General features: G+C 35.1%; 1 protein-coding gene and 1 long non-coding RNA gene across 3 annotated transcripts in view; one reads left to right on the top strand and one right to left on the bottom strand.

Annotated features, from left to right (window-relative positions):
* Positions 1 to 16: 16 nt before the first annotated feature.
* LOC135216244 (protein FAM76A-like) overlaps positions 17 to 15468 on the top strand; it is a gene marked incomplete at its 5' end in the record, with an annotated part of 47014 nt that continues 31562 nt past the window's right edge. For both annotated transcript variants that reach the window (XM_064251410.1, XM_064251409.1), the window contains 2 exon segments: positions 17 to 81; positions 11436 to 11652. In XM_064251410.1, coding sequence (XP_064107480.1) covers positions 17 to 81; positions 11436 to 11652 — 282 coding nt within the window.
* Positions 12778 to 15468, bottom strand: part of LOC135216245 (uncharacterized) — a 187103-nt gene continuing 184412 nt past the window's right edge. The window contains exon 3 of the long non-coding RNA XR_010314836.1: positions 12778 to 13997. This is a non-coding gene — a long non-coding RNA (uncharacterized LOC135216245). The remainder of the gene's footprint in view (positions 13998 to 15468) is intronic.

Genomic DNA, 15468 nt, shown 5'->3' with positions numbered 1-15468 from the left:
TATTCTTCTTTTCCAGGAGTGCAGAGGTTCGTTTCCTATTGTAAAATGCACATACTGTCGAAGTGAATTTCAACAAGAAAGGTAGGCATTACTAACTTGGTAACAGAGAGTTAAGAGCACGTTATAAGATAGGTTGAATCTTACAGTGGTGTTTATGAAAATATGCATGTGGGATATTTTGTGTTAAGTTCTGTGTACCATTTCATGAATGAACAATATTTGGTTACATAACAGCATTTCAAAGTAAAACAACTTGAAGGATAAAAACGAGTGTTAGGCATCACAGCGGTAGAAAGTTGTATTACAAAGTGAAGAATGGATACCGTAAAAGGATTGGAGAGTTGAGTCTGTTAGTACTCCTATACATACTAATGTTAACATGCACTTCTGTTGTGACGCTGACAAATTAGGGAATAGTAAACCACCATTGTGTTTTATTATTCCAATATATTCATTGTACAGTATTGTTTCATTACAAACCCACTACTTTGTGACCTCTTGTTTGTGCAACTGCAAAATCTCCAGGCACTCAGAAGAGGAGGAGTCCCATTGTACCTGGCTGAGTATGCATATTGGGTCTATAGTGTCCCCAGTGGCAGATTTTGTTATTCTTATGAGGTGGGTGTTCCAAACCTATCAGAGTCTGGCTCATTAAGTTTGCAATTGCCATGCTCATTTCCATTCTGTACCATTCTGCTTATTGAACTCTTTTGTGGTTTTGCTTCATAGAAGATTCCCTGAACATTTAAGTGTGGTTTTCTTTTTCAATGGTCTTGGTAAGTTGGATATTTCTTTAGGTGTTAAATTGGCATTGCTATTTTTTTTATCAGGTCATCAGAGTATCAAGATTTTTCTTTTGATATTTCTATATAGTATTCTATTGTGTTTTGAATACTACTTTTGGTACTGGGGTATAAATGTATATTGTAGGTAAATCTCTATAAATATTAGGATTTGTTAAATTGTATCTTTTTTTTTTTTTTTTTTTTTAGAAGTTCCTGAATTAATTTTTACCATTATTTTTTGGTTATTAACTTAGTTTAGGTTTTTGTCCCAGGTAAGCAGTTTAGGTTTTTGCCCCAGGTAAGCTTACTAGTATATGGTGTCCTTCGAGTGTTTCTGGTATTGTTCACTAAGGATAATCACTGTTATCCGTTAAGTACTTAGTTTTCAGTAATTATATAGCTACAATTACTTCTGTACACTTACTATGTAATTATTATTATTAATAACCCTGGTACGTATTTGATGATGATGATGTAGGCTAAGTTAAAGAAATGCTTCAGTAGTTGTAGTGGTGCCCAGGCAAATAGTATCACAGATTTATGGTGTCTATTGAGAAAGGTCCTCACTAGATGTGTAGTTTTCATAGGGGTGTAGTATGTTCCTTTGAGCTTATGTGAGAGTTATGTAAAGCTTGTCTTGGGCTCGATGGCCATTTTACATTAGGAAGATTCATGGACATGTAAGATGATGGGGTGTTGCCATATGTGTCATAGGTATCTGAATTTTCAGTATCCTTCCCCCCTCCACTTAATCCAGTGCTTCATCTGTGCCTTAAACATATGAGTTCTGCCCCTCCTAACTCCTCTTTCAAGACTTCCAAGAGGGTAAATTGTAGAGGTATTTATTGCAAGTAACAGAGTGTTGAATCAGAATGACTGTTTTAAAAGTTAGGATTGGGAACTGGAGGTCTCCTTTTCTCCTTTTTGTGGGTGTGTGTGTGTGTATTTTTGTATACAAATGAGACCTAACATACACATATATATTCTTTCCATGGCCTCTTGGTAACCTGCAGGACATGGAATACTGTTTACCTTCAGTCCAAGAGTGGACATTGATCCACAGGCCTAAATCTAATTAATTCTTTGGAATCTTCAAGGCTATTTCAAAGTACAGTGGAGTGGGTTTTGACAAAACCAGTATAATAAAAAAAATGATAAACAAACCCATAACTTCATGGGAGGTTCCCTACTCCATTTATATCCTTGTTGCAACTGATCCAGGCAATAAAAAGTACGTATGACTTAAGTCTGCAGTCTTGTATCCAAGATGAATGCTCAAATCAGGTGTAAAGGGAGACTATTCTTATGTCTTCATTGTCTGGAGATGTGAAGATGCTCAAATGGGCTGTTGTACAGCAAGGTTTTTGTATGAAAGAATTTTTTTTAAACTGAATATTAGAGTAAGGTTATACATTAATATAATACATAGAATATGGATAATTGAATGTCAATGAAACTATATCAAAAATATTTGTTGAACCAAGAATACGTCTTCTAGAAATGTTAGAAGTTAGATGACAGGATGGAATTAGAAATGACTACCAATATGAGGAATAACGGAAGTTCCATTTGCGGATGTTAGAATAACTGGGATGGCAGTAGTACTCAGGCATTTCCATCAAACCATCCCAAGGGGAGAATAGTTTTGTAATTGACAATGTCAGTTAGGGTCTTGCAGTTTCAAAAAGAGTTGAAAGACCCAGACCTACTTAGATGAGAACTATGAGATAATAATAGGAGAATTTCACAGAGGCCCTAAGTGTTTCACTGTGTTGCTAACAGTGATGGTGATGATGGTAATTGTACTATTTTTTTAAGTGGCACATTTTAGACCACACGATCTCCATTTATATGACGTTTGAAAGTAAGAGCTGCTTGCATCCGTGTTATTACCCACTATGGACGAGAAAGTTATTTGTAAAAGAATGGTGGAATAACAGCCAGGCAAAGAACCTACCTGGAAATGAAAATAAACACCAGTGTTTCCCAGTTGTCTGTGTAAATTGGCAGAAAGAACAGGGTATATTAAAAAAATAAACTAATAACCCCAATCCAATACAGATTACAGAAAAGTAGATTGGTACTTAATCTATGTTGTCATGTAGAAGACCGTACTCAAAGAGGAGGATTTGTTTGGGACATAACTTGTAACAGAGATGGTAGACAGGCAGAAGAGAGTTAGCTATCGTCATTAGAAGACCTGTACCTCTTTACCTAAGCTTTATCATGTAGAGGAATAGGATTAGCCATCATCATTGGCAGAAGCGATCAAGCTATCGTTATTAGAAGACTTGTACAATCATACCTGATCTTCACCATGTAAAACTTCAGAAGAAATTATATCTATTTTTATACTTAGTGTTTTCTACAAGACCTCACCGAACCATGAGTTTAACACATCGTCGTAAAGATAATACCGACTTCGTAAGTGATCTACAAACCCCCAGACACTCCATTGAAGATGGAAGTGCAATACCAACCGATTAGCGTATAGATTATCGCTAGTCTAACATTACTCATAGGGCGCTTTTATCATTAACAAGGCATAAGCCCTAATACGTACACTTAACTTTACGAAAACACATAAAAAATTTAAGGAAAACTATTAAACTAAAATTTACGTAACACATTAACAAAACTGTAACACTTAACTTACAAAAATTTACAAATTAAATTTTTTATTTTTTTATTTTTTTTATTTTTAACTTTTTTTTACTTTTACGTAGGTTTTTTTTATTTTTTTTTTTTTTATTTTTTTATTTTTTTGTTTTTTTTTTAATACAGAATTTCAACTTCATCACCACTTTCAACGTTCTGTTTTTCATCACTTGGTTCTTCCTTTTTGCTTTCAACTTTCTGTTTTTTATCACTTGGTTCTTCCTTTTTGCGTACTCCTGCTAATGCTGAAGGCCTCTTTAAAAAATAACGATCCAAGGAAGAATGCTTCTGCCTACTTTTCACAATGTTCCTGAAACGACTCTGGCAAACGTCATCGAACTGCGCAAGCATACGACCTGTGTGAGCCTTTTCGGGGTGTCTTTTCGATAAACGATTGCACTTTATGAAAAGCGCCTAGATTATCCTTAATTTCTGCCGTTGTCATAGGCTCCTCCTCCTCTTCCTCGCCGCTGCTAGAGAACTCCTCTTGAACGACGCTATGTTGCATGGCCTCCAACTCCTTCAGGTCCTCTTGGTGCTCCTCAAGAAGGTCGTTGATGTCGTCCTCGTTGACGACCAGCCCCATGGACTTGCCGAGTGCAACGATCTCGTCAAGATCTGGTTCCAAAACAGTTTCGGGATCGTCAACTGTTTCTGACTCTGCAGCACCAGCTTTCGGGCCCCAAACCGGTCGAAGTCCCTCAAAGTCTCTGATGGATATGGCATCAGGCCAGAGTTTCCTCCACGAGGAATTCAAGGTTCGCCTCGATACCTCCTGCCAAGCTTGGTCGAGGAGTTGGATGCAAATGACGATGTCGAAATGCTCCATCCAAAATTGACGCAAGGTGAGGTTTGTGGTATCGGTGATGTCGAAACATCTCTTGAAAAGATATTTCGTGTACAGCTTCTTAAAGTTTGCTATCACTTGCTGGTCCATGGGCGGGGGGGGGGGGGGGGGTAGGGGGGGGGGGGGGGGTATTGGGCGGAAGAAAAAGAATCTTGATGAAGGAATACTCCGCTAGGATATGTTCCTCGAGGCCAGGAGGGTGGGGAGGGGCATTGTCCAACACCAGCAGACATTTCAGGGGGAGGCGCTTCTCTTGCAATAAACTCTTCACATTCGGCCGAAAACACAGATTTTACCCACTCGGTGAACAAAAGTCTCGTTACCCAGGCTTTTGCATTAGCCCTCCACATCACTGGAAGCTTCTCCTTCAGCACTTTGTGGGCCTTGAAGGCTCAAGGAGTCTCGGAATGATACACCAGTAGGGGCTTCACCTTGCAATCCCCACTGGCGTTTGAACAAAGTGCGAGCGTAAGCCTGTCTTTCATAGGCTTATGGCCGGGTAGCTTCTTCTCTTCCTCCGTGATGTACGTCCGACGAGGCATTTTTTTCCAAAAAAGGCCAGTCTCATCACAATTGAAGACTTGCTGAGAACTGTAGCCTTCCTTGGTCGTCATCTCGTCGAAAGTCTTCTTAAGGGGACCGTCCGCTATGGCGGATGACATGTCAACTTGAAAAAATAAAAAATCGAGTTATTACTTGTATCTATGCAGAAACATGCCGTGCATGCTTTCCAGAAGTTTCAGCCAATTATTTTCACAAATAATGAAGATATAGCGGTTTTTAAATGATGACGTCATCGTAACTGCGTCGTCCGTATGACTTGAGTTTGACAGAATCGTTTTTGCGTGTTTATTTTTGCATATATACAGCGATTTTTTAAGATTTTTTTTCGAAATTCTCATACATCTGGTAGCAATGAAAGGTACTGTGACACTGGGTGAGAAGCGAGCTGCTCAGAGTGGTTATTTATAGGCGAGACTCGGAGAATGACTCAGTTACGCCACAGACGTCAAAGCAGTTACACGCACGTAGGCTTTTGCGTTTGGTTACTAGCTATTTACGTTGTTTTTATAACTTCTTAGTGAACTTATAGCAATGCCGAAGTTACCTAAGATCAAGAAGGCTACTCAGCAACTATGGCTAGCAAAATTAGCGAAGGCCAGGAGTGTGCTGAAAGAAAAACACGAAAATTCATTGTTATCAGCGCCCTTATTGTCTCATGTCTCGCCGTCAACATCATTATCTGGTGTCACGCTGAGGGTATTAACACCACTTTTAGGAATAGGACCACGATCCTTGATGTAGAAATCAACAATAAAAGTACAAATAAAGTAATTATAATAATGTTGTTTTGACTTTTATAAGAAAAACGCGAAAATTTACATAGCAATCTTATGGAGCTCATAACTCAAAAACATACTTATGCGCATGTCGGTAACCATTACTCGGTTATTTATTATCCAATTTTAGAGAGAAAGATATCATTGCAAAGAGGAATAAAAATCCCATAATTCTGTGTGACAGAATTTTGATTTCTTTTTTTCTTTTTTTTTTAGAATTTTTTGAGCGTCTAGACTAAAAAAAAAAAAAATTCATAAAAAATAAAAAAATTAAAAAATCAAAATTCTGTCACACAGAATTGTTCCGTATATAGAGAAGTTTTTATGGTATGATTTTCAATACAATTGATGTCATATTAGCGGAGAAAGAAAACTACCTTAACTTGTTGTTTTTTTTTAAATCATGATTTTTGCTAATAAAACGAAAAGTTTTTGATCAAATGACTTTTTGAAATAATATGATGAAGGTATTATATATATCTAAAACATATATGAAAATTATGTATTTTGCGTAATAAATAAAAAAAATAGACATCATAGCGGACGGTCCCCTTAAATGCTTCGGCCGCTTTCGTGTCCGAGCTGGCAGCCTCCCCATGACGCACCACCGAATGAATGCCAGTTCGTTTACGAAATTTCTCGAACCAGCCATGCGAAGCCTTGAACTCTGGGGTTTGCGTTGAAGTCCCTTCCCCTCTGTCGTCTTCCGCCTGCGCAATCAAATCGCCGAAAATAGCGCTGGCCTTGTGGGCGATTGCTGTCTCCGTTACCATATCGCCAGCGTCTTTTATCCAGACGAGGAGCAGCCGTTCCATCTCGTCGTGCACGTCGGTCCTCTTGCTGGACAAAATAGTGATACCCTTCGACGGTGTAGCTGCTTTGATGGCATCCTTCTGTTTAAGGATGGTGCCTATTGTCGACGGATTACGGCCGTATTCCTTTGTGATCACACTCAATTGCATACCAGCTTCGTACTTCTTGATGATCTCCATCTTTGTCTCCAAAGAGAGCATGCACTTCTTTCCATGAATTTCAACTTTCTTGGGACCCATGACTACGTTATCTTGTACGTAATTTACGTATAAGTAACACAATAAAGTTTCCGCACAACACGATAGTATACTGCAACGAAATCACTAACAAATTTACGTTACTAAACGAAATCGTTGGACCGAACGAATGCCGTGTGCATACGATAGAGATGTTGGTACGAAGAGGCCGAGATAGGTACGCCACCACGTAAACATATAAGATGCATGATGGGAGGGATGCTGTCCAATAGGAGAGAAGGATTTCATGGCCTGGCTAGCATCAGGAACCAATGGGAGAGCAGGAGGATGGTGGCGAGTCTACTAGTACTAAGATGGCGGCGCGCGGCGCGAGTTTCAAAATTGTTATCCGGGCGAATCTCGGACTTTCAGAAACCTTTCGTATCTTGAAAACTTTTCATATGTAGAGCAGTAAAATTTTTCGCATTGGCTTTCGTATCTCGAGTTTTTCGTATCTAGAGGTACTACTGTACATACAATGATGAAATGTGATTATATACATGTACTTCTCTCTCAGACACTGGACACAAGTAATATAACAGACACTCAGGGCTACTTCTGTATTGAAGAATAAATAATCATAGGAGTCAGTGTAATTTTGGTAATTATAAGCATGAAGATGATGTACAGTCTGAAGGATTAATTTGCAACATGTTATATTGATATACAAACTTAATATTCATAAGATTATAATGAAAGGCTGCAAATTTACACCATATTGAACTTCGAACAGTTAGTCGTTATAAAAGAGATTGGCAGGGTTGACTGAACTATTTCAGATGGGGTTGTTGTTTGAGAGGTGATAAGTCCTTCCTTAGTTTCTGTGTTTAGTTAATGGTACCTATTCATGAACGTGCAAAATCAGTTTCAGCCATGTTGATATGATGAGAATTTTGATTTATGAATATAATTTTATACTTGCGGAAAGACAATAATTTATGTATAAGTTAGGAATAATGTCGAAGTTATAAAAAAAAAAAAAAAAAATATGAAAAATGTTGTATAAAAGAAATAGATTATAATTTAAAGCTCTTTTTGTTATTTCGTATGAAATTTAATCTGTCTTATAATCTTTTCACCTTGCCGTGTAGTTTTACCATGGTGTCACTGATCTGAGCTTTTTCATAAATTTATTGTTCTGAAGGCTGTGAAATGTGCAGGTTGAAACTTTGTTAAATTTACTCTACATGTATTCTTGCCTTACCAGGAGTTCATGTGCTTATATTGGTATAAAGTCTGTGTGTTTCTATTGGTACTAAGTCTTTGTAGAAGAGTACTTGATTTATAAACTTTCAAGGCCATAGCAAACTGTGGAAGAATACACTTGATTTAACAACTTTCAAGGCCATAGCAGAGAACATTTTTAAAAAAGATTTTAAAGTGTAAATGAATATAGAGTATAATGAAAATATGTGGGATTAGTTGGTTTCACAAAATTTTGAGCATTGTCAACATTTGTAAAACTGCTAGCAGTAGCTTCAAGCTTTGTTTTCATTTAAACCTTCACTCACCACTTCTATGGTTAAATTTCAGAAGTATTACCTTAGGTGTGATAGTTTCTTGGTCATGAGTCCACCAAGACAATTTGAAACATGTTCTTTCTAATGGGAAACTTATCTTAAGTATTTTTCTAGATGGTCCAAATATATGCTATTTATCTCTGACATCTTATCAGTGTGTTCTAATAGTATATTTATTTTAGATCGATCCAGATTTTCATATATGGATGAAACTATCATTTTTTTCTAGTTAGCATTTCTTTCTTATTTAAAACTAAATTGATTTGTTCTGTATACCCTGCTGACACCTCTATGGACTTTATCATAATGATAAAGTTAATAGTGTGTCCATTACTTTAATAGAAATAACTTGTATTAAAGGTAATGTCTTTATAATTGTATCCACTGCAATGCTTTTATATTTATAATAGAATTCATATCAAAATTAATTTATTTATTGATTTTAATGATCTTGTACATATAATATGCAGTATCAGTGTAGCACTTTAAACTGAAAACAGTTAGCATTATGTATATTTATATTAAGGGCACAATTCTTAGAATAAAACAAACCATAGCTATTCTCAATTATTATATGTATGTAAATGCTTAATACTTATAGTTGATCAAGTACATTGTAATTTTGGATTGATTTGTTAGGTATTGTATGCTTAATATTTAATCTTAGAAATTGATATTTCATTGGTTACCTTTGATTTTAGTACTGTATGGTGATGCCACATGCAAGATGTGTTGTGATATATTATGGCCTTTATAATATTTTAAATAATAGTGTATAACTATAAAAGTATTATTGTCAGTAATATTAATACGTAAAGTTTTGTATCAAGAATAATTTGATTAACTTTAATAGTAAAATGTAGGTGTATTGGTGGGTGCCGGATGATATTTCTAATAGTAGAGGCAGTCTCTGGCTTATGACGGGGTTTCCGTTCTTGAGACGCATCATAAGCCAAAAATCGTTGTAAGCCAGAAAATCATCGAAAGATTTAGTTACTCTTTGAATTTATTGATGATCTTTTATGATGAAAGAAGATATTTCAATATATACACACTTGGTGATAAAAGGTGGATTTTAAACTCAAGTTTATGATAAATGTTTGGACATGAGCATTTTCCTCCAAAATACCAACTACAGTACATATAGTATTAACTTATGGACTTATCTGCAGAATAAACAGGTTCATGATGGATTTGCTGCATGGTGCTGGGATAAAGTTCAGTCTTAGAACAGTTACATATTTTGTACCTTATATAATCTTGTAATATGCTGTTAGTGTTTGACTTCTCCCCTCCACTTTTTTCCTTGAGCTTAATGTTTGTGTATTTGATAATCTGTAAAAAAAAAAAATCTGTAATAACAAGTTAGATTATGCACTTTAATACCACTGAACATTGTATAATTAAAGGGAAAAAACTGGTTTGCACAGTCTTCACAGGGATTGTTCATAAACATGAAATAGTATGGTAGTGTATTACTGAACAATATGCACTTTGAAATAATTAACAGCAGCCATATGAAACAAAATGTAATGATGAACAGTAACAATGGAAGAACAATATATTTGAAGAACAATGCCATTAACTGTCAAAATGCTTGGCTACAGTGTGCACTATCATAGTGGTAATTAATAATAAAAAGTAACAAATATGTGTTTTAGCGTGTTATATAGATTAGGCGTAACTAACGTGAGCCTTTTGAAAATACTTGGAAAAAAAATTCACTGCTGAGTACACAAATTTATGATGTTTTAGCTTGTTATATAGATTAGGCATACCAAACTTGAGACTTTTGAAAAGAGACTTAAAAAGAAAAAAAAAATCACTGCTGAGTACTGGTTAGGTTAAAAATGACAAACCAGGTAAGGAGGACGTTTTATATTTCCACTTATTATTTAGCTTCTTTTATTTGTTGAAACTTCATCTTATTGAGAACATTCACAGAATTACACAGCAGTTGGTATAAAATAAATAATTTTTATAAAAAGGGTACTGTATTGTAAAAAATTGAATATAATTTGTTCAAAACTTTGCCTATTGATAGAGTTAGCAGTCTATACTACTTTTAGCGTATAAAGTTGCATTCTGCAATTGTTTCATATATCAATAGTGAAATTCATAGTTTTTCAATGTTAGTGATTTCTGAGTGGATCAATCAAGCTGGAAGGATCATCAACTTACTTCACTTCCTCTTACCACTATTGAAAACATAGCCAAAATGTAGAACGAACAGAAGTGTGTGTAAAATGTTCTTTAATAAACCTTGACAATGAATTACACCCAGTAATAAAAGTAAACACTGGAGTTGTAAATTATTAAAAACCACTACTATCTCTGCTATTTTAGATAGTAACATCCTGTAAAAGCAGTTCATAGCCTATGGTGTTGTTTTCATTATTTTTTCTTTGTTATTTTCCCATGCAAATATAGCTTATCATAGGAGCATAAAAGGCTATAATAATTACATCCTGTAAAAGCAGTTCATAGCCTATGGTGTTGTTTTCATTATTTTTTCACTGTTATTTTCCCATGCAAATATAGCTTATCATTGGAGCATAGAAGGCTATAATAATTACTGTGTGAATCATAGCCAATTTTGTTTAATAATAATGTAGCGTAATCTTTGGGAAGTGACCAGGATGAACTCCTTGATACCTGATCACCTTGTGTCATCCATTGAGCACACCCTGGGTTTTGCCCTAAAGCATACACTACCCGGTGCATAGGATGCTGATTTCCTAGTCCTGGTTTCCCATCTTTAGCTTAAATGGGATGAATTGTTAGTGTATAGATCGTAAGTTCAATTTTAGTCTGATAGATTTTGGAGATTCACACCAGGCTTCCTAAATCCCTTTCACACCTTCCTTACCTTGATTATGGTTACCTTAGGGCAGGGCCCCATTCTGTCATAAGCCAGGTTAATCTAAACCAGGCCCCCTGCCCCACTCTGTCATAAGCTGTTTATTCTAAACCAGCCAACTAACCAGAGACAGAGATAGGTTTTAACTTGGTCTGTAAAAGATGAGCCTAGTTAGAGCTCTGTTATAATTATAGCTTTACTTTTATGTATACTACGTACTTGTAATAGTACTTATTTTCAATGCAAAATCATAAAGTTTTGAAAGATAAAAGTTTTTAGTCATTTTTGGATTAGCATTTTTCACATTTGTTTTATCTAATTGTTTTAAATATCTGAATTACTAGTGACTTTGATAGGCTATTTTTTTTCCTTTCAGTAAAAGCAGCACTGTCACAATTTGCAAAAAATGTGAGTCCATGGTGAAACAATATGGTAAACCCTCTGCTTGTGAATATTGCAACGTCATTGCAGCCTTCATCGGTAGTAAATGTCAACGCTGTACAAATTCTGAACGGAAATATGGCCCACCACTCACCTGTGATCAGTGTAAACAGAAATGTGCATTTGACAGAAAGGATATTGATAAGAAGAAGGTGGGTTTAAAAAAATCTTTAAAGTTTTGGTGTTTGCTGGTTTCATTCAAACTTTCAGGCTTGAAGCCAAGCAAAAAATTTTTTGCTGAAGCATTGGTATGAAAAAATTTAGTCTTATTTAATTTTATTATTCAAATTATTTTCTGAAGTATAAATTTTATGGAATGGAATAGTTACTCTGGTAAGGATACTTACTTTGATGTTATATGGGGGTGTAAAGTAGTAATAAATTGGATGATAATTTTTCTTACTTTACTTTTCAAGAGACTTGAGTCCTACATTTTGTACATGCTAGTTTTTCCATAGAATGCAATGATTTGCATGTAAAGTTAGGTAATTTTTGACATTTTATGAATATCCTAGGTAGTATATATACCAACTATGAAAGCATTACTGTAGTTATAACAGCACTTCTTTTTTTTTCCCTCTTTTGTATTAAAACTGGATGCTAAATGATAAGACTACTGTTAGTTGCCAAAGGAGATGCTAATGCTGTAGCCATCTAGATAAAACTTTTTATATTTCCACTGTATTTTCATGTTATTAATATTGTTCTGTAGTTCATGATTCATGTCACTTTGGAGGACATTATGCTCCCTTATGGTAAAGTAATTTTAGATTGATGGTTTTTTTTTTTTTTCCTTTATAACTTGATAGTATACTGGAATTTTACTTGGTCAGTCTCAAAGGTAGGGATTGATGGGAATTGCTAAAGAAAAGAAAATATGACATGCCCAAAGAACCACAGTACGTATAGTACATTATGGTACTTGGATGGTACTTGGAATGTTGAAAAATCTGCTTCTGTTTATGATCTTAATGTGGATGTTTTAACAGTTTACACCACCTCATAATATTACCAGTTAGTTCTTGTTTCATTGTTGTTTTAGATTAAGCAGTTCTTGTTTCATTGTTTTTTTAGATTAAGCTGACCTTATGCCAGCAGGGGCTCTTGCTCATAGAGCAGCCTGAAAATTCTTGTTTCTTCAGCAGAGTGTAAGATTGATGTATATTTGCTGGTTGATTTTACAGTACCTCTCGGATGTTGTATACTAGGTGAATATTCATGGTAGAACTATTATTTCCATCTCCAGATCTTTGAGTTAGCAAAAGAAAGTTGTTTATTATAGATTTTAATTTAGGATTATTAGAAAATCTTTTGATCAATCATGGTTTTTTTTTATTTTTAGCCTTGTGTGCCTGTTCTAAAAAGAATAGTTCTCTCTGTTCAGCATGATTATTGTACACTTGCGGTATACTACAGGTTTATTTATGTGAGCTTAGAGTAGTGACTACACTCTCATGATAATTTGTCCTTTGAGTAATTTTGTTGTATGTTAATTCCTAAGACTTGAGAGTATTTTACTGTTTGTTCTCCAGGTTAATCATAGCAACATAAAGTTTAATGCAATGTAAAGTAGATTTAATATGTTTTATATTGAATTGCATGACAGCTAGATGGGGTGGGATTTAGTTTGAGGGGGTTTTATAGTGTTAGATTTACATATATTTTTCTCTTGAAGCCTTAAATTACTTACATTTTCCATAGATATTGTTCAGAACCTCAACCAACTGTTCAAGATATTAACCATTAAGATGGGACACTGGTCTTGGATCAATGTTTTTAGGTATGAATCTTTTTGTCGGCCAAAACACACCAAAGATTCTGGCATATTCCCTGAAATTTTTGTTTTCTGTTTAACATATTTTTTTCTACATTTCTGGCAACACTGATTTAATTACACACTTATCTTCATCATAATTCCCACATTTTTGGGTTATAAAACACCAAATGGGTTATGATTTGTCAACAGCTAGTCCCAGGGATGTGCAATTATTATGGGATAGATTTGTCAGTACGTATATAAGAAAGTAACCTTTGTAAAAGATTACTGCTTCAGTTACATGTGAGTTCTCATAACAAGATGCCCACTAGTATCTAGCAACAACCCAGTATAGAGAGGCTGTCGAGAATCTTTCTTGAAAGTAGAAATAAAGGCATATTAGTGAAACACTCTCACTTCAGTAGCTCTTTAGGGCCCATGCCTGCTTGCACCAGACCTCTCCATGTTCCCCTGTTGAGTGCTGCATCTCTCTAGTTATTCTCAGGATCCTCATCTCCCAATTCTCTTGGATCCCTGAACACATTATCTTTTTATCTCATCCTTGGTCTCCCCACTGGTCTTCTCCCTTCTACTGATCTCATCCTTGGTCTCTCTGCTGGTCTTCTACTGATCCTTCCATAACCACTTTAGGCATTTTGCCCTCTTCCATTCTAAACTGTCTAGCCCAACATATCCTCTGCGATCTTACATAGGCAAGATGAGCGGGCAGTGGTGAAGATGCTGTATAGGAGGAAAGATCCAGTAAATTAGGAAAATTGGAACAAAAACAATATGGAAAAACAATATTGACAAAGAAAATTGAAGATTGTGGAATGACTGCAAGACCAAACAGAATGAGGTAGGCATTCTGGTTCAGAATTAAATGGCAGACTTGATAGCGGGAAGAGTATATGAAGGATGGTGATGTAAGGTGAGCCTAATAATAAAGGTAATGCTTGCATTTTTACAATGCACATAGATAAGAGACCCAAAAAAGAAAAGAATTTTGATAATAGTCATCAGATATAATACTAGTAGGAGGTTTAATTGGCCATTTGGAAACACAGGGTTGCTTTTGAAGATGTGTTGGAAAGATACCATTTTGGTAAAGAAGCCATAATGTAGCAGATGAATTTTGCCAGAATAAAGTTCCTAAACAAAGAAGTTAATATCACTTGAGAGTGAAGGCAAAAAAAGATTTTATCACGATGTATAGATGTCATCAGTTAAGGAATAGCTCTGTTTTACTATGATATAATTTTGTGAGCCGAGTTAATAGTAAGGGGAATGAACATATGTTCCAAGTTGAAAAGGGCTTTTAGTAGTACGTATAGAAACAAGTCCTTAAATGTTACGTCAGTGTGGAAAACATGGAAAAAATTAATACAAAAGATAGCAGAGCATTGTATTGGGTTTGAGATTTAGGAAAAGTAAATTAAGTGATATTGACGTGGTTGTTTCTTCAACAGAATGTTAATTTCTAAGAGGAAGAACTGTATTGAACAAAATAAAACTTGACTTTTTCTGTAGTATGGTGCAACTTTTGCTTCGGCTTTTGAAGTAAATTTCTGGGTTAACATTTATTTCTCTTATCTTCCTTGTCAAGAAAAGTATATTAATAACCACTGTTCAGTACTGCAGGAATTTTCGGTCATTATCATAATCATGTTACAAATCATACTACTGTAGTACAGTAAATATCATTGCAGTGCTATACATAATGCTTTAAAAATACATAATTCATATTGTAATACAATACAATACAGTTGTAACACATTTCATAATGTGATATTACCAAGAAAATCGACAGGTTACAAAACATCAGTATATAAAGCTGTCTTTGTAGCTAGCTCAGACTAGAGATTCATAGACTATGGTGTACCAGACAGAATAACTGCTGTATTTATTGCATCACTGTATATTGAATATTCCAGAGTCATAAAGGGACTGAGGGTGAATTGAAAGCATTTCATCATACTTTTAGTATCTTTCACAAGGAAAATCACATGGCTAAGTCATTTATACTTGGTTTACATACAATGATTTTCCCAAATGTTTGAGTCATGTATTAAGCTTAAGCATTTTATTTATCTGTTAAGTGTATTGAATTTTTAAAATTATTTCACACATCTGTGTTAGTATTTTCATTTTTATACATATATATTGCCAAATACAGTACATTTCATAGTAAGTTATTTGATATTTGGCAGTG

Source organism: Macrobrachium nipponense, chromosome 6, assembly GCF_015104395.2.
Source record: "Macrobrachium nipponense isolate FS-2020 chromosome 6, ASM1510439v2, whole genome shotgun sequence".
Taxonomy (NCBI): Eukaryota; Metazoa; Arthropoda; class Malacostraca; order Decapoda; family Palaemonidae; genus Macrobrachium; species Macrobrachium nipponense.
Note: the sequence above shows the minus strand (reverse complement) of the source record. Positions and strands in the feature narration are given on the sequence as shown.